We start from the raw sequence: 19,950 nt of genomic DNA on the forward strand, positions 1-19,950 counted from the left end.
TGTATGCTTACATGTACAAAATTCACATTTAGAAACCTCAGACCTCATTTTCCAAAATATGCACATATTCTAAATTTCTAATTATATTCTTTAGATACTCTTTTGTAAACAGTGAAAGTAGTAGTTTTGCATCTCCCGGTACAATCAAAAAAAATAAATGTACAAGCTGCCATTGTTACTAAAAGTGAGTATGAAATAAGTTCTAGAAAATGTTGTAGTGTGTGTTTTGCTGCTGACATAGCTGGCACTTGTCGATGGCAGCAATGCAGAGCAACTACAGTAGCTTTCTGCACAGTTTCTACAGATATTCAGATCCATCCTCACGAGATCTGCACGGGCATGTAAGTTCTGCTTCAGGTCACAAGTGAAGAGAACGCCTGCTATAGACAAGTTCAGATGGAAATGGGGCAGATAAGGATGCGATCTTCCAGCATCACACTAAGCACCAAGAAGATAAAGTAGAGCAGGAACATGGTGAAACCCAGTGCCTTATTCATCTTCCACTTACAGGATGCAATGGAGATGATGACAAAGAGGAGCATGATGAAGAGCAGCACAATGGCACAGAAGAGTCCGTTGCTGCTGACGGCCACTGGAGCCAAACTGTGGATGCTGGAGTACAAGAGCCACGGGACTGGAAGGCTTTTGCAAGTGACAGAGCGATAAACAGAAAATTGTAAGACAACTGAGTGTTCATCTGCATTTCTTTCTCAAGTGGGACACATCAGGTTATCAGAGCTCACCCCACAGTGATGTCGAAGATGTTACTGCCCACAGAGCTGGACACAGCCATGTCTCCCAGGCCTTTACGGGCCACAATCACACTGGTAATGAGGTCAGGAATGGACGTCCCCGCAGCCAGGATAGTAAGGCCCATAATCTCCTCTGAGATGCCAACAGTCTCACCCACCTGCAAGGGAAAACCAGAATTCTGAGTGGACAGAAGCTACAGAAATCACTTACTCAGATGGATTTGAAAAATCCACTGATACCTGGATTCACGTCACTACAATAACTGACCTGATGGGCCCACCACACCATGAGGTAGGAGAAGACACCAATCCACAAAATAGAGCCCAGGAAGGTGACCACAAAGAATTTTCTGGATTTCTGCAGGATGGAAAAAACAAACAAACAAACAAAAAAAACAGTGAGGCATTTAAGATTACCACAGCTGATCTCAGAACTCTGTCGGGGTCTTTACCTGGTTACGGACATCTGGAACTGTGAGCCACAGAGGGAAGATGATGGGGAGCAGGAAGAGGTAGGTGGCTTGTTTACGTCGTGTGTCTGGCCACTCTAAAGACAGAGGTTCATCTTCTTTCTCCTCCTGTTCTTCTTCTTCCTCCTCATCTTCATCCTCATCATCATCTTCGTCTTCACTGGACTCATCACTCTCTTCGCCACTGTCATCTTCATCATCTCCAGAGCCTTCAGATGCTCCTGAGCCATCTTCTCCTGCAGGCACATCCTCCTGAAGTGTTCGGGAAAGACATCATGATGGATGACAGTAAAGACAGAAAAGACAACAATAAAAGAAAATGCCAAAGACACCTGAAGAAGCCATTTGCCTAAGGTTGTAGCTCTGAACATTGACTCTTACATAGACAGGTATCAAAGACTGACTTCTGGGCTTTTTGATAACCCTCAGGACATGGTTGGAGAGTACCTTCTTGTCCTCTGGCTGCTCCTTCTTCTCTGTTTCTGTCGATGGGGCAACCTCTGGCTGTTTGGTCTGCTCAGCTTTTCCCCCACCATCTGCAAAAGGAATCCCCAAGATCTTGTGCGTTTCCCTCATGCCACTAACTCATTCAGCTATGTCAAGGAACCAGCATTTCATGTTACAAGACTTTAGGCCCGATCATAGGGAGACATACGGTGAAAATGTTGTTAGGACTTACATGATATATGAGATCATCCTCATGGCGACTGGACCAAATGAATTCACTGCCTTCACGGATGTGTGTGTTTTATTACACACTCCTGAGGGCCTCTCTTTGTTACCATTTTTATGTTGTTTTTAGACAGTATAGTGTACCTGTGCACAATCTGATGTATTAATTGTGTTTTATTTATACTACCCTGTGTACACTTCATATTTTACTGCCAAGCAGAATGAAAAAATGACTAAAGATTTTCCCGTTGGCTGCCATTAAGCTGTCTTACATTATTATAATAGAGGACATTGTATCATTTTGTTGTGACAGAACTGGCTCGACTCACTCAGCTCACATGCTGGAGTATTCTGGCTGTATGGATTCAATGTGAAACAGAGCTTTGCAGCCCAGATGATGAGCAGTTTTCAGACTTGGTTCATGAGCCGAGTCTGAAAGCTTAATGAAGGGCGCCTGATCAGTGGATGACCATCACATCCTTCCATTTTACCTTCACTTTTGTCTTGAGATTTGCTCTCTGCTGTCCGTTTAGCCACATTATTCAGAGTCTCAGCCTTATCCTTAAATTTCCCTACGAACAATCAAAACAAGCAGAAATACACTTAAAATTTAGTGATTAATTACCCAGTCATGTGATAGCAATTACAACAATTTCACAGTGGATACGCAGCCACAACATTCATGAGTTAGTTGGTAGTATAGCATCAAAAACAACAGCAGCATCATAATCCTTCCTGCAGCACAGAGCAATGTCATGAAATAAAGAAAGAGCTCATAAAAGGAATCGCACAAGAGGCACCACACAGCATAAGACAAGACTCAATCTCATTTTGCTCTTCACTGAAAACCCATTAAATCAATTCTAATGTCTCCTTGTCTATTAGAACCAGTGATTTGATTCCAGTAGACAAATAGGTTTTTTTTTTTTTTGATCCAGTGTCTCACATTGAATACTCTAACCAAGCATAATCAACAGCAGAAGTCATTATAGACAGGCAGGGCACAGAAGGATGGATAGCTGCTGCAAATATCCATTTTGGGATTAAATTTAAATCCTTTGATTAACAAAATCAAAAAATATGAAAAATGAATCTTGAGCTGGAAGAGTGGAGTGTTTTCTGTCTGGAAGCCTCAGAGACGACTGAACCGGGAGCCAGGTCTGCAGGTACATACACTGGGATATACTGTATAGTGGTCTTGCCTCAGGCAAGCATAGAACAGGATAATGTGAACGCTGCTGTGCCACCATAGCATGATGCACTACTAACCTACCAGGGAAAACCACTGGGGAAACTATACAGGACCAGTCCATCACTGTACTATTTAACCAACCAGCAGTACATCATAGTTACCAGATTGGATTACTTTGTAGTGATCTCACTGTTTTAGCAGAAATAATAACACTTTTAGTATCCCTCTCACATGCTAGACATTGTTTAATAGTAATTTCTGCATGTAAAATACTCTTTCTACTGAAGACCAAAGTTGTTTGTGTCCAAAAAATATCTTTTTTCAGACTGCGGGCCTACAGAAGGATCCTTCCACAGACTGAGGTAGGTATTTATCTGCTTAGTATCAATCTGGACTTAGTGCTGCCTTCATATGGGACACTTTGCTAATCCATTTTACTATGAGAAGGATGTAGTCCCCAGACACTCATTGTAAGAGCAGTTTCAAATAATTCAGGCAACCCTTTTGGTGATATGGTACTCACCCTCTCCGAGAGGGTCTAAGGTGTGGATCATGAGTTGGAAGATGGTGTTTCTCATTGTGCTGTTGTGTAAAGAAGCTGAACTTCCCCCTCGCTGAAGGGATGGTTTCAGCTGGGGAAAGAGAAGGTTCAGGTCACGACAGCTGCTCACAGTAGTGGACACTGAAACACTAGTGTTAGACAATCATATCATAGTGCATTTACATGTGCCATCACTTGAAGGGAGGCCAGTACATTAGGGGGACTGCAGAAAGGTCATGTAAAATTATATAAATGAACACTGTGAGTGTGAGGATGTTGGTTTTTTATGTTTTTCTATTTACAGTTGATTGATTTGTTGTTGTGGTTGATTTTTACCTTTAAGCGATTCTTGTCCTCTGGAGCAGGACTGGCTTTATCTTCATCGTCTCCACTTGTCTGCATGCAGCAATGTTTTTCAGTGATAATTATTCATCGGTAAAGATAGACCAGAGCTTAAATGTCAGTATATACATTACATTCTAACACTGCTATTTCACACATTGCACACTCTGCAGGTTTTGTTAGTCTTGTTAGTATAAAAGGTGGAGTTGCATGTCATGTATAGGATTATAAATTTGTGAAGTTATTGTTAACTCCATTATAACAAACAAACAAGTAAAATGAAACACTACAGTGTGATTACATATGATGTGAAATAGCATCCCTGGATGAAATAATTACATTTGCTCGTTAGGAACGCAGCTCCAGCGACATATCCATCTCAGCAAATACCCTGAGAGTACACAAATGCACTTTGTATAAATTAAGCCTCAGTCAGGCTTACCAAGGTTAAACACAGTATATGTTGATGCTACAGTTTGTGCATAGCTGTAGATCCTCAAAGGATTAGGTTGTTGTGGCTCATCAGCTTTGGTCCCTAAAAGCTTTTTTGCTAGTGTCATTTCACTCGTTTGACGTGATTTGAAAATGTCATGAGGGATGAACAACATGACTTTCTGCTTCGATGCTGTTTCAAACCACTTTTGGACTTTTGAGAATATGCATGTTTCACGGCCAGTCGTATCAACATTGTCACGGCAGTGCTAATAAGAGTAAACAGTAAAACTAAACTAGCAAAAATGGTGCCAGTGAACAATTTAAAATATGCAACTCATCAAGAAGTATGCATTTGTCTTCAGTAGCTGTTTATGTTGTTCTTTCAAGTTCAACAACTTTGCTCTGAATTACACGCCACTGTTGTATGAAGTAATTATGTTAATAAGCTTGGACATATTAGGACAGCTTTGAGCAAATGCCTGCAAACTGTTGGTTAGTAACTCTTCAGGTTATCTTCCACCCTTGTGAAAACACTCTGTGATAAAATTGTATAATAACTTGCTCATTATTCTGTCAATTGAGAACATGAAAAATCAGATTTTAGATTCAGGTTCTGTCACATGAGTGCTTACCTTTTCAGGTTCTTCCACAGCAATGACTTTGACAATGTTCTTATGTTTGTGGAGTTGGGACTTGAAGGCCTGCTCTATTTGCACATTGAACTTCATGAAAACCACGTAAAGAGTGTAACTGGTAACCAGCATCAAGCTCTCCCACCACATTATAACATTATCCAAGAAGAAGATGATGAGTAATATGAGGTCAAGTATGTAGAAAGATACATCTCTGAAAAGTGGCCACCAGGTTAGATGAAGTACCTCCCGTGAAAACAAAGCACACATTCCAATCACAAACAAGATGTTGAAAACTGCTGAACCAACGATTGTGCCAATGCCCACATTGCTGTGGGCGATGAAGACTCCAATCAGCGAGGTGAAAAGCTCAGGAGCAGAACCTCCAGCAGCCATGAAAGTGGCTCCTGCCACATCATCAGAGATGGCCAACTTGTCTGTGATCACACCCAACGCAGGAACAAAGAACTCATCGCACACAATTGCAAGTGAAATGAACATGTACATCATCCCAATAACGTGGAGGATCACCCAGCCTCGTCTGCGGTCTTCAACAGAGAAGAAATCCTCAGGGTATTCACCCTTAACATGTGGTGCTTCACCAGGAGAAGCCGGAGTGATGGTGGTTACAGGAGGCGCCGGAGCTGGCGTGGGGGTCTCCTGTGGAGGCTCAGGGGCCACGTAGATGCAGTGCACAATGGTCCGGTTCGTAGTTGGCAATGGTGGCGATTCAGTGGAGGTGGATGCCGTAGAATCTGAAGTTGCATCCGTACGATGTACCACGTGCATCTCTGGTGTTGTTTGGTCTGTGGGCTCTAATTCATGTGTTACAGTGAGAGGCTCCTCCAGCCCCTGAGTCTCTACTGTAGTCTCCTCAACCCCCTCTGTTGAACCTTCTCCAAAGTCCTCTCCAATCTGAGGCATTGGTAAAGGCTCATACAGTCTGGCACTGATGGTCAGATGGTAGAGGGTGCAGAGAAAAACGCCAGAGAGGAGAAACAGGACCCGGCTCAGCTGCAGTCGCTTCCTTCTTGTGTAATACATTTTCCTCCAAAGCAGTGATGCTATTGGCTATGGAGAATTAAGCTGCATAAATGGACTTTGGTAGACGACACATCCAGTTCTCTCCCCAGCAGACCATGGGGTGACAGAATCCAAAACTTCAGCGGTGTGATTCATGTCATATCCTCAACTCCTTGAAAATCCCAGCCTATTGAAAATGACAGAAAGAGATCATCATCATCGTCATCTGTCATAATATTACTGGTAAGCCCTTTCAGAAGCTGTTATGACGACTTTCTTTGCATATTCCAGGTGTCTGAGAAACATCTTGAACAAGACGAGTGACAGATAAACTCGAGCAAAGGCAAGACATCAATGCACACAGAAAAGAAACAAAAAAACAATAACAACAGGTGGAGACTTACCATACAATGAATGTCTTGTGAAGTCAGGTGTGCAAAAAGCAGATTTCCACAGCTGGGTATTGTGGCACAAGCTATAGTCCAAACTGTTGCCTGTGGCCAAAGGGTTATGTAGGACACAGGACAAGTCTTCACAATGGATCAGCATAATACCTAATACCTGAAGTCTTCTAAGAGGATTATGTGCATAGTCTCACTCTCACTTTATTATGAACCTACCATAGCAATATTTAATTTAATGCAAAGTGAAAAGTGTTCTTATGTTATTATGATGCATAACTGTAGCATAAAAATAATTTTATGAAACCTGAAACCAACAGTTTGATTATCTAAAGACACATAACTATTTGAAATTGAACGGCTAATTTAAAAACTTCACTCCAGAATGTAAAATGCACACAAGGCATAACATTATTGTTGAAATTATAGTGTTCCTCTGTGATCATTAGGGCCAACTTCAGCACATTAATATGGAATTTCCAATTTAAAGAAAATTATATATAATATAGAAACTATTTATTGGTACATTGTTTTCACTCGGGTGGAAGTAGTGGCACACATTACAACACTGTCAATAATCATGTCAAGAATAGTTTAGGCCTAATCAGTCTTCTCTCTCAATCCTCTTTTCCCAAATTTCCCTTTTGTTTTTTCCGATCATTAAATCCACAAAGCCACTGATGTCATTCAAGAATCTCATTCAGATACCAAAGAGACTGAGAGGGATCAGCAAGCAGGCTAAACCCCACACCTAAAGCCTCACCTGCTGCATTAATTTAACGAATTAATGACTGAACCGATAAATTGATTCAACCGTCTAAACATGAAATACAACTGTTTTTTGTTTAAGGTGAATTAGACACAACAGAGCTTTCACTGTGAAAGTCACCAGGACAAACAAATGGAACATTCACAACATTTTCAAATGTTTAATTTTAATGTTTTAATTTTAAGCACAGAACACATGACAGACAAAATGGCATCACTTTCATTTTGTCTCTAATAAAAATTAAAAGAAATACAATTCTCTACCCTCTTCATCTACTACTGCACCCACATTGACATCTCCACCTCCATAACACCAATAGCAGACAACAAGACAATAACTGGGCTGATTTCACACAATGAAGAGATGGCCCACAAGAAGTGGAAGTAGGAGGTGAAGTGGAAGTTCTGGTTGAGTGGTGTAGGGACAGCAAATTTTCATCAGAGATGGCCAACCTGTCTGTGATCACACCCAACACAGGAACAAAGAACTCGTCACACACAATTGCAAGTGAAATGAACATGTATATCATCCCAATAATGTGGAGGATCACCCAGCCTCGTCTGCGGTCTTCAATAGAGAAGAAATCTGCTAGGTATTTGGTCCTAATATGTGGAGCTTCACCAAGAGAATCTGGAGTAATGGTGGTAACAGGGGGAGCTGGTGTGGGGGTCTCCTGTGGAGGTTCAGAGGCCACAGAGATGTTGAGGACAGTAGTCTGGTTTGTAGTTGGCGATGGTGGAGATTCAGGGAAGGTGGATGCTGTAAAATCTGAAGTTGTATTCGTATGATGTACCCTGTGAATCTCTGATGTTGTTTGATATGTGGATTCTGATTCATGTGTTGCAGTGACGGGCTCCTCCAGCCTCTGAGACTTTATTGTAGCCTCCTCGACCCCGTCTTTTCCCACCTTCTTCATCGGCAAAGGCTCGTACAGTCTGGCACTGCTGCTGAGCTGGTAGAAGGTACAGAGGAAAACCCCAAAGAGGAGAAGCAGGACCCTCCTTTTTGCAAAACTCATTTTTTCCCCAAAGAAGTGTTTTTGGCTGCGAAAGCAAAAAAAAGCTGCATAAATGGGCAATGGCGCTACTTCATGTTACATCCTTGGCTCTAGTAACAATAATAATAGAAAAAATGACAGTTATACTGAAGTCTCCTAAAAGTAATATATGCTATGTGTTTAATCAATTTTTCGCGCGTAACTGATCACAAAAACATGGATCATGGTCCTTGAAGCATGAAGACGCGTATGATGTTAATGTAACGGTTATAAACAAAGTGTGAGCTGGCTTACCTCATAAAAAGTGCGACTACTTCTCACCGGTTGCTGTGCGAAACTATCCACGAAATTATTCAAATTCAGTGCTGACCCGATCGCTAGATGAAAACGTTTTTTTACGCGTTTCCTTAACAAGTCGTGCAACTTACTGCACATAAACAACTTTTTATGTTCAACACCCAGTTATCTTCTTCTCCGCTTGCGTTTGTTTGAACTGGAATAATTAAATTCAGCATTAATATTTCCTGTATAGAAATTCTATTCTTAAATATATGTGAGTACATGTATGTACGAATTACTGATGAAATTAGTGGGTTTTTCTGCAAACTTCTCTCAGGAAGATAACAAAGGAACCATGTATTCCAACGTATACTGTTTCAACCCGGACGGAAGTAGTGGTGCACATTACAACACAAACACTGGACAGCGAGTGGGACGTTGAATGGCACGTACATGTTTAATATTTGTCACATTCATTATTCACTTATTGTTTAACTTATGGATAGTTATTTTCCACCACTTGTTAAGTAGTAACCAGAGCGTTTCTTTTTTGGGGTCTTTTGGCGTCATGTTGCAGAAAGCTAGCGTTAATTAGCCGAACAACCAACCACATTAGCTAACAGTCCTCGGCTGTGGGTCGATCTTTCCAGCAAGAGTTGAACGCCGTTGTAGTCGTTGTTTGAGCTACAGTAACCATACCACGATACTCTCAAAAGTTTTGATGCTGACATCAATACTTATGACATAATAAACTACGAAACTGATGAATTATGTTGTTAATGTACCCCCCAGAGAGAGGAAGAGCCTAAGAGCTGCTAAGCTAGCTAACTTCTCATTTTTTTCTGTTCTTCTCACACATGTGTTTTTTTCTTCGTCTTTTCCTTCAGTGGGAGCACGTTGGAGGGTAATTTATTTCCATTGTGTTATCGCGGATCGATAGCAAGCCATGCCTACTGTGGTCTTAATGGACGTGTCTCTGTCCATGACACGGCCAGTGTCGCTGGATGGCAGCGAGGACTTTCAAAGGAAGAACCTCGCTGTCCACGGACTTAATATGTTGTTTGAACACATGGCCTCAAACTACCGCTTGGAGTTCACAACACTGATGGCATTTTCTTCTCTCTGGGAGCTTTTGGTGCCTTTCACCAGAGATTACAATGCATTACAGGTAAAGTTTGCATGATATGAGAGGTCATTCTAAAAATAATACAGTTTCATCTCCTCAGTCACTGCCCGAGTTTGACACAGAAAATGAGCATGACTTTGGAGGAGATCTGGGGATTAACTCATGAATGTCTTTTTTGGTGCAGGAGGCTTTGAGCACCCTTGAAGACTATGACAAGACCTGTGTTGAGTCAGCTCTTCAAGGGGTTAGTAACGTGGTACAGCAGGAGTGGGGCAGTGCCTGTCCCTGTCAGGTATTTTGAGTCATTTATGCAGTATCATCACACCTTTGAATTTATTATTGATTCAGTTAAGCTGTTGTGCAGTCAGTGTATTTATTGAATTCAGTTATCTCTGCTATGGCTCTCTTTGTGGGGTCATATTCATATATTCCTTCCTTTGTCCCATAGGTGGTGCTAGTTACTGATGGATCTCTGGGTATTGGAAAGGGTTCTCTACGTCACTCCCTGCAAACACTAAAGCAGCGTGGGGATGACAAAAAGTTTCCACTTCCTTTCCCTTTCCCTTGCAAGCTCTACATCATGTGTGTAGCCAATGCAGAGGAGGTACCCGTTCACCCTCTTTTTGTTGGCTAGTTTCTGTTAACTTGTAACTGTTAACTGGTCTGAAGACAGACAGTGTAAAACCATGGAAGAAACTTAATCTGATACCATGGAAATAGAAACAGCTTGTTAGAAAAGAGATCTAATGCGGTGGCCTCTGCTGAGCCTTTATACCTTAGATATATTTTGATAAAATCTCAGGATGAGAGATCATAGTGATGAATGTACATGATTATGTCAATGAAATGTCAGTGACTGTAATATAACAATGACTCCTAGAAACTATAGTGTTCATGGGCTAAATGTTTTACTGTTTAGCTTCACTTGGGAAGAAAATAAGCACATACTTTTCGGTCGCTTGTGTCATGGGGCAACAATTTTCTTTAGGGTGCCCAGGAAATCTGTCATCTGTCTAAATTTTAAGCTTATGGCAAGTTAGTGCTTGCAAAAAATGCAGCTTCCTGTGTTGTGTTATTACAGCTACAGATGACAGATGCCATGGACAATTTGGAGGAGCTGCTTCGTCTCAGTGGAGGTGATGGACAGATCTTCACTATGGAGGGACCCCTTTGCATGAAGAGTGTACAGGCCATGTTTGGGTATGAGTGTTACTGGGGAAATAATCCAGAAAAATTTACTTTTTCATGTTTTACGTAATTATTGAGAAACCTTTCCATTGTTTGTCTTTGTATGTCTTCAGGAGGCTGATTGATCTTGCGTACTCTCCTTTCCATGCTGTCCTGCACTGTGGGAACCTGTCCTCAGATGTTCAGGTGTTCCCTCGACCCGAGCCTGTTGTGATTGATGAAGAGGTGGAGCCCATACCTCGAGCAGTCAGTACAGGTACCCAGCTAGTTTTAATTTCATGATTTAAAGGTTACTTTAAGCTGTCTTTATCCTTTATTCCTTAACGAATTTCCCCTCGGGGATAAATAAAGGAATTCTGATTATTATCATCTTCTATATTACGTCTTCATCTTTCTGTTTTACTTGTTGCAGATTTGGAAATTGTGGGTTTCATTGAAATTGCTGATATTTCCAGTCCTCCTGTTATATCCAGACACTTGGTACTGCCTATTGCTGTGAACAAAGGTTAGTGTTGCACAGTGTTGTCTCAAGAAAAACTTGACGTAGACATATCAGTTGTACAGCATGCCAGGGGCTCATTGTTATTGATGTAACTGATTTTCACAGAAAATACCCTGAATTTCTTTAAAGGAAATGCAAAGTGTTTGTAATCCAAGTATTTTTAAACCCCCATTCTTACTCATATTGTCATTACCTTCAAAGTTCAAATTAAACAGAAAATTTCAAAATCAGTGAGCCCTCAGTGTGCTACCTTTCAGATCCTGGTATTATCAATGTATTTTATTTGTTTGATTTCAGAGGTGGATGACGTTGGCACAGGAGCTACAGATGAGCTTGAGGAGGAACCTTCTGCCAGTCAAATGGCAGGCAAAAGTCCAAATTTTTGTGTGCTCTTACATGGCAGTCTCAAAGTTGAGGGTATGGTGGCACTGGTCCAGCTGGGGTGAGATGCTGCAGAGCTGTTTATAATTAACACACATCAATTCTGTTATACTTGGAATTTTATGCATTATGAAGACACCTGCAGAATAAAATGAGTTAGTTATGGACAATTGCCTAAATTGAATTTGCTTGTTCTCAGGTCAGAGTGGTATGGCATGCTGTACTCACAAGCAGACAGCAAGAAGAAATCAAACCTGATGATGTCTGTGTTTGAGCCTGGTCCAGAACCTCTGCCTTGGCTGGGCAAGATCTCACATTTGGGACCAATATCAGGTGACACCTTACTACTTTATAGTGTTTGGTTTCTACTTATTTAAAACATCTTTAGGGTCTCCTTAGCTATGAAAGACATTGATAGTTCTTTATTCCTTAAAGCATCATTTTTTTGGGATGTTAAACTCATCGTATTGTAATGTAGCTTATGACACACTAACCCATGTACAGGTAAATGATTGTTTATTCCTGAAGAGCAAAGGCCTCTCTGTGTGTTCGTATGCTCAAGCAGTTAATAATTTACTCCATTTTATTACAAAGTTGGACCGCTTTTATCATGAAGCTGACTCTCACCTGATGTTTTGTGACCTTTGTGGTATTTCAGAGGCTGTTGAAAATCCCTATGGAGAGGATGACAGTAAAAGTCCGTTTCCTGTGCAGCCCCAGGTCAAACGAAGCTATGCCCAAAATGTTACAGTGTGGATAAAGGCCAGTGGATTACAGGTACAGAAAAATCTATAATCTATAAACAAATTGTGAAGTGAGAAATGAGGATTGGTTTCAGTTGGAGGGGGACATTTTCACAAGGTGTCTCCATAGTCTGTGCTCCCAAAATCCACAAGCCATGGTACTTCAGAGAAACTGGAGAGACGGTCATCCCATTGTGTATTGTAGGTAGTACGTTTCAGATCTAGTATTAACCACAGTGTGAGTGGTTCCTTATGAAGACTAGCAGACACTATGTGGAAGCTGAGACCAAGTCTGATAGTCAGTGTAATTAAACCTACATTTAATGGATATGATGTTATATTATAGATGCACAGTATTTCAGTGCAACCAGCTCTACATCCTGATGTCATCATGGGAATCTTTCCCATCTCTACCATCTATCTCATGTGATGTGAATGTGGCACAAGGCAGTGTGGTTAGTGAGATATTCAGTTGGAGGCTTAACCATAGTTTAAAGGAGTTCTTAAATGATGATTATTCCTCAGTTTCAATACTGTGACCATTTTGATTACTGAGTCAAAACATTTTTGTGGGTCATTTCTGGTCATTGAGTTAAGTTTATTTATGCTGTCTTTCTACAGACTGATGTGCAGAAGATCCTGAGGAATGCAAGGAAACTGCCAGATAAAACTCAAACCTTCTACAAGGTAAACTTTGCTGCAACTGACTTTAATCTTTGATATTTTTCATATTTTAAATTGCTGTATCTGAATCTTTCAGGAGCTGAACCGTCTCAGGAAGGCTGCCTTAGCTTTTGGTTTCTGGGAGCTCCTGAAGGGGGTGGCTGACCTTCTGGAGAGAGAGTGCACCCTGCTGCCGGATTCGGCCCATCCAGATGCTGCTTTCCAACTCTCCCATGCTGCGCAGCAACTCAAACTGGCCAGCACTGGTGACTCCCAGTATGCTGCTTTTGATCACAACATTGCTCCCATGCACACTGACTTCTCAAGCTGAGCTCCGTCTGAATTAGTTAAAATGGACTGATGTGAAGCAGCTTCAGCCTGTGTGGACCAAGGTGGAGACAGCAGCTGTGTGCGCTGAATGTTGTTTAAAGAACTCGGAAACCTGACTTACACTTCCTCTTTGACGCTGCCTACACAAGGCAAAACATACGTAATAAGGTGTTTGTAAGATGTTCATGTATATATATGTATATTTTTTACGTATTCCTTTGTAGGATCTTTTTCACAAATTGATTAGATTTTAATTTTGTCTTTATTCATTGTCAGGTAACTCACATTTACAGAAAACCTGCAAAATGATGGTTATGTTGGCGTTTAAAATTCAGTTAAGTATCAGAACAAGGAAGGGACATAAATAAAAAAAAAAAAAGTCATAGCTGGTTATTATTGAGCATAAGGGGGACAAAATGCTCTTAATCAACAATACGACCTTCCCTGAGGTTTGTGGGGCAGTTCAGAAATCTGGAATGATAACAAATACAGCATTTGTTGGGAACATTCATATACAAATGAAGAATCAAGATCAAAGAGAAAAACAAAGCAGTATCACACAGGATATCAAGTTATATGGCTTATTACAGCTCTTAACTATTCTACAAAATACAGACTGATGTCTAAGAGAACTAAGTCACCAAATGAGTAGGATGTTCATGTTGACCATAAATGAAAATATTTTAGACCAATCAGGTTGTGGAAAATTAACTTCTTCATAACAAAAACTATAAGTGGTTTGACTGGAGATTGTTCGCAAGAATCATGTCAAAAAAAGAAATAAGTAGGCAGCAAGGGTGTTTGAGAAGTGTGGTTGACGCTGAAGCTTAATTTGCTTTCCTTTTCTTGGTACGGAAACGCCTCTTCCTCTGCTTGTAAAGATGACGGAAGTTGATAAAAAGTCCTGAAGAGGGGGAGTTATGACCAGAAGGTTTATTAGAACAAAAAATGCCATCAGTAGAACATAACATAATATGAAATGTTTTATCTGGACACTTACCCAGAAACATGAGAACTAGATAAACGTGCAGGAAGTAAGAGAAGTTGATAGAGGTGCCGATGGCTTTTGGCAGAGGAATGCTGAAGAGTTTGGTCTCATCAAAGATGGGAATGGACTGTATCACAGCAACAGCTGCATGGGATTGGGAGATGAGATCACTTTTCAAACTTTAATGTGAAGAATATCTACAAATTCTGAGAAAAAGAAACAAGCTCACCTTCAGCTACAACACCTAATGGGTACAGTGGTATCCAGATTGTGTACCGCAGCCATGTTAGAGTTTTCCACTCTGTATTGAAACAGCCCAGCATGTAAAATGGATACCTGAAATTGAATCATCATGTTAGTTTCATAGCAAGAGGGTTCCAGGTTCAAATCCCGGTCTGGGACCTTCTATGTGGAGTTTGCATGTTCTCCCTGTGCCAGTGTGGGTTTTCTCCAGGTACTCTGGCTTCCTCCCACAATACCAAAAACATGCACATTAGGTTAATTGGCTACTCTACATTGCCTCTAGGTGTGAGTGTGTGCGTGAGTGGTTGTCTGTGTATCAGCCCTGCGATTGACTGGCGACCAGTCCAGGGTGTACCCTTCCTCTTGCCCACAGTCAGCTGGGATAGGCTCCTGCCCCCCCCCCCGTATAGAAAATGGATGTTAACTGACTGACTCGGAAAACAGTGTAAAATGTTCATCACAGTATCCCACAGCAAAGGTTTCCCCTAGTCATTTGTTGAAAAAAATAAATAAAACAAATAACGTTCGGCAAGCTGATAGCTGACTTAACGTCTGTTCCTCAAAGAGGCCAGGCTTATTTCTAACTCATCTTCCAGTTCATTTCTTTCCATAAAGCAAATTCAGCACAGTTCAAGTTCAGTTACTATGGCAACTTGTGATAGGAAACTAAGGTTCGGGCAGAGTAACTGTCAAGCTAAGCCTGAGTTGTTGCATTACTGGAGTTCCTGTAACACTGACACAGCAGACCCAGCTGTATTACCTTTTTTGGTTATTGGGTGTCTGAATTCTTCATGTATTTGTGATAGTAAGCACTGCTTGGTGCTGTTAACATAATCACTCTCTTTATCGCCATTGTTGGTCTACATTTGACCTTTCGAGGTGCTTAAGAATAGCATGAACTATTGACCTTTATGCAACCACTTTAGTCACAACTGATATGTTAGGTTCATTCATTTCAGGCGTTGGATTTTAATGCATGCTTTTCTTAGCTTGCTTCGTGGACCAGACTCCTGGTAGTGTGTGTGCACCAGCAGCAGCCTCAGTTCAGTTCCAACCTGCAACCCTTAGCCGCTTCTCTTATCTCTCCATGTTTCTTGTCACTCTCTACAAGCTGTCCTATCCAATAAAGGCTAAAAAGCCCCAAAAATAATGTTCATCAATGATCAAAATAGTTGCCAATTAATTCTCTTTCAGTCAACTGAATAATAGTTGGAATACTTTAAGACCAAAATGTTTTTGAACAAGTAGTATCAAGCTGAAAACGACAATAATCTATTTACAATCTATTTACAAACTGCTAAATCATATTGACAACAAAATCATGTAAACAACAACAATGGCGTGATTGGAAAATATTACTCAGTCCATTTGCATGACTGTTCACCATCATCAGTGACAAAGCAGATTCATACTCACCTAAAAATCTCAATGGCACTCCACAGATAGAAAACGAAGAACACAACTGGCTTGCTGTGCATTTCCTCTAAACTACCAAAAATGATGAAGAGGACAAAATTTCTTCCGACCACCTAACAAAAGAGCAAAATTCACAAAGGCACGTAATAAGAAATTAGCACTTAAGCTTGAAATGCATTGGTACTCCTTCTGTTAGACACATTTTTTTTCTTCTCTGTGAAAAGCAGGTGTCACTGCACATCATGAAATTCAAATTCAAATGAGCATCTCATACCTGAATAAGAGTTGGAGTAACACCTGTGCGGACTACACCAAAAGCAGCATTGAGGACCTCTACTGCTGCCAGGATCTGGCAGAAGAACATCACGTCGGATATGGTGTGAAATGTGTCGTAGAGAGAATCTGAAATGAGAGCAGTGGTAAAAATGACAGGTCTTACAAAGTTTTTGAAGTAACTAATCAGTGAAGGAAAAACAATGAGAAACTTTAAGCCATAACTGTTTCGTGTTTCCTCACCTTGGCCAAAAATGAAGAGCCGTACAGTCATGTTGACAAAGATCCACGAAAAACCAAGAAACTGTACCAGGTTATACACAAACAAAAATCCAGTTTTCGGGCTGAGAAACCCTGAAACATTTTAAAGAGAAAAAGAAATCTCACTGAGGCACCTGACACAAACAACTAGCAAGTGCAACTAACAAAGATGCTGTTTATACACATTAACATGCATTTTGAGTGATCCAGTCAGAGGTGGGCAGCTTTAAGTATGTCAGATCACACTTAGCATTACAATCTAATGCAATGCAATCTCCACATAACTCTTGAGTGACCATTTGTGATATGATCTGAATTCCCATTTGGTTACTCTTTAGTGTATTTTAAAAATTTGCCATGTTTACCATCAATTAAGTGTCATCTTCTTTCAAAATTTGGTATAAATTGTGAAATCAGCAGAAAATGTTTTTTAAAATTTAGACACGTAGTAGCCGACAGGCCAGTAGAAATGCTGCAACACACTTACAGTGTTTTTCAGAAGGAAAGAAACAACTTAATGATTGCATTTCAGGTCTAATTAAAGATGGCTTGAACGATTATGAATTGACTAAAGTCACATCTCTGAAAACTGTATGACTTTTGGAGGAAATCCAGGAATATTGTGTTTATTAAACTCCTCATTTATTCGAATCAGCTGAAACAGAAACAGTGCGTTCATAAACATCTACTACTTGTCTTGACAGGAAGGACAGCCCTAACACCTAATTTACATGACAGCGAACCAAATGGAAATCAGACAGTATGCTCTGTGTGTACTTACAGAGAACATCAGCTGATTTGGCAGTCCTTCAGTGTGGCCCAGGACACATTTGCATACATACTGCTAAACAAATGTGGATCTGTGTGCCCCAGACCACCTGTGGTCTGAAGTGTTTAAGCTTCTGCACATCTTGGGTGCATCAACACCTTTGCTTAGAGGCATCAGCTTGTGATCGGATCACCCAAGATGCATATGTATGCCAGGTGTAAACTAGGCCATAGATATGACAAAAATCTACTGCCAAAAAGCTCTTTAGAGACTTTAAAGAGACATGCACCAAGACAGATTTGTACTCACCTTCCTCTTTATGCCTTGAAGCCTTCAGCCTGTTCCTTTTCTCCTCCTTTTCAAAGTTGAAAAATAACAAAAATATTTGTACAAGTGTTCAATCTTTGCCTTTAGTAACAATAGTGCAATTGGATAATATTAACATTTTGCAATATTGAGTATGTTATGGCATTAACACAGATGCTAAATATAACCGGGTTTCACATGATAATAATAAAACAATCCACTGATGTCAAAACCCAAAATTCACCTTCTCCCGGATCTCCATCTCAGCATCCGACTCATCCAGCCAGCGGTCAAAGTCAGGTGCCAGAAAGACCGGTTTGCGCTCCTGTACCGTCAGTCTTTCCCACCAGCCTCGCTGCTCTTTCTGCACTGTAATGTTTACCTGTCGCTGTGTGGACTTATGGCTCACCTGGACACACAGGTTGATTTAATGAGCACAGTCTGCAAAACTAGAAGACATAAATAAGGAACAAACAGTAGAAATCTAGGACTGGTTTTAAAATGGATACACACCTCCGTCTTTACTGGCAGAAGAAACTCCAAGCTGAACTCATATTCATTTTGTCCCTTTGCACCATGGCCCTGGGCTACACACAAAATACCATAAATTATGTCACAAATCATGAATTTTTCAAAAATATTTTCCTCGTCAAATGAATATTGTTGCGGAAAACCTTGAACTCTGATGAGAAAAGGAGACTCTGGAGACACTGATGTCTTATGATGAAGTACTTAATGACACTCGGCCAAGAAGAAATAGCGTTAATATAGAGCCGATGTTACTCAGCGCATTGCCACGCCAGTTCTGTTCTGTATTCTACTCTTCCAGTTTGGGTACATGTATACTAAACTTTAGACATTAATTGCATATCACCATTACAAACCTCTGCCCCCAGCAAAGATGACAAGCGTGAAAGAGTGTCTCCCACTAGGATTTGTGGTAAAGTCGTAAAGCACAATTAGTCTATACACCAAGACTGTTGGCACCCCAGTGAGATATTGCCACACTATAATCCCAGACAGGTGGCGCCCCAGTGAGATATTGCCACCTGAACAGTGGAATGCACTTCTGAAGAGATTAGAGATTATCTCTAAGCAATACAGATAACAGGGAAATGTTATTACTCCTTTCCAAGGAGTTAGCCTTGAGATGAACTGCCCCAGCAAGACCTGTGGCATAGTAATAGAGACTAAGGGCTCCATAGTTCAGAGGTAGACATAAGTCTCTATGAAAGGGCCATAACTCTGTATGAGATTAGAATAATTCTCTAACAAATATAAAATGTGTGTTACCTCTAAACTGGAGCACTTTTTCATGTATATGGACTTCAATATTCTGCAAAAACAAACAGAGAGGCAGATGATGAGTTTACTTCCACCTACAGAGTGAGAATTCAGTCATTTTGTTACTACCTGTGCACAACACTAAACAAAGAAGCGATACACAGGGCTGCACAAACAAACCATATAACTACTACGCTACAAATTTAGACAGGAGTAAATAAAAGTGGGTTAAAAAGGATCTCTCCTGCAGACTGAAGTGACAACTTTGTGAATACACCACCTCCAAACTCATGAGTGGAGGGATGTGGTAGTGTTACCCCACACCTGCGAGTTTTATTGCCTCTTTATTCAAATGGGAATGCGTACTGCAACAGGCATTTTTTTAAGTCACTTTTTTAAAAAAATATTGATTTTGATTAAATTTCATAAACTCAAGGCATAACTGAACAGGTGGGATCAACCCTTGACAGACGATTACAGATCTTAGCAGGTAGGTTTGCAAAAACCAGCTATCGCGCAAAAGGATCTCTCTGTTTATCCAATATGCAAAGTGTACAGCTGCTCAACGGTGTCGCATTTATAAAAATCTACACCCTTCATTTGCATCATTTAAGATTTTTTTCACAGTTCAACACTAATTCCGGATGGAGGGTGTGAGTGTAGGCAGTTCGTGTTACCACAAACTCTGTCCAGTACAATCGAGTTAGCTCACCTGAGCGTCTGTCAGCTCCACTCGGAGGTAAATTTCTTCATGGCGTTGAGCCCAGTAAACGAGAGGTGTTAGTATCATTGTTCTGTTTTTATTAAGCTTTGTTTCAAAAAAATAACAGGCTGAGCAGGCAATGAATGGAGCCTCCACTCCTCATGCTAGCCGTCCCGAGAAGCTACAGCAAAATACCCAGAATATTCTGTGAACGGGCGCGCTCACCGTCTGTCAGCGTACGGACGTGCTCGTGCAAGAGGCAGAGCCGT

At 40.8% G+C, this 19,950-nt stretch overlaps 3 protein-coding genes across 3 annotated transcripts; 1 reads left to right on the top strand and 2 right to left on the bottom strand.

Annotated features, from left to right (window-relative positions):
• Positions 1 to 172: 172 nt before the first annotated feature.
• On the bottom strand, positions 173 to 6,140 carry slc24a1 (solute carrier family 24 member 1). The gene is made up of 8 exons (XM_046394163.1): positions 5,037 to 6,140; positions 3,964 to 4,023; positions 3,610 to 3,718; positions 1,670 to 1,758; positions 1,205 to 1,474; positions 1,021 to 1,110; positions 744 to 910; positions 173 to 642 (listed from the first exon to the last, which is right to left on the bottom strand). Exons 1-8 carry the CDS (start codon positions 6,078 to 6,080, stop codon positions 393 to 395), a joined length of 2,079 nt encoding a protein of 692 aa, XP_046250119.1. The 5' UTR covers positions 6,081 to 6,140; the 3' UTR covers positions 173 to 392.
• Positions 6,141 to 8,844: 2,704 nt separating this feature from the next.
• On the top strand, positions 8,845 to 13,648 carry ints14 (integrator complex subunit 14). Its single transcript, XM_046394075.1, has 12 exons — positions 8,845 to 8,950; positions 9,393 to 9,673; positions 9,816 to 9,923; positions 10,080 to 10,235; positions 10,713 to 10,831; positions 10,933 to 11,075; positions 11,232 to 11,324; positions 11,619 to 11,763; positions 11,902 to 12,035; positions 12,361 to 12,479; positions 13,067 to 13,132; positions 13,206 to 13,648. Exons 2-12 carry the CDS (start codon positions 9,452 to 9,454, stop codon positions 13,437 to 13,439), a joined length of 1,539 nt encoding a protein of 512 aa, XP_046250031.1. The 5' UTR covers positions 8,845 to 8,950; positions 9,393 to 9,451; the 3' UTR covers positions 13,440 to 13,648.
• Positions 13,649 to 13,681: 33 nt separating this feature from the next.
• hacd3 (3-hydroxyacyl-CoA dehydratase 3) lies at positions 13,682 to 19,906 on the bottom strand. Its single transcript, XM_046394076.1, has 11 exons — positions 19,691 to 19,906; positions 18,988 to 19,030; positions 18,208 to 18,281; positions 17,939 to 18,103; positions 17,698 to 17,743; positions 16,602 to 16,712; positions 16,360 to 16,487; positions 16,086 to 16,198; positions 14,656 to 14,762; positions 14,439 to 14,570; positions 13,682 to 14,342 (listed from the first exon to the last, which is right to left on the bottom strand). Exons 1-11 carry the CDS (start codon positions 19,766 to 19,768, stop codon positions 14,266 to 14,268), a joined length of 1,074 nt encoding a protein of 357 aa, XP_046250032.1. The 5' UTR covers positions 19,769 to 19,906; the 3' UTR covers positions 13,682 to 14,265.
• Between the last annotated feature and the right edge of the window lie 44 nt (positions 19,907 to 19,950).

The sequence above is a fragment of the Scatophagus argus genome, chromosome 7 (assembly GCF_020382885.2).
Source record: "Scatophagus argus isolate fScaArg1 chromosome 7, fScaArg1.pri, whole genome shotgun sequence".
Classification (NCBI taxonomy): domain Eukaryota; kingdom Metazoa; phylum Chordata; class Actinopteri; family Scatophagidae; genus Scatophagus; species Scatophagus argus.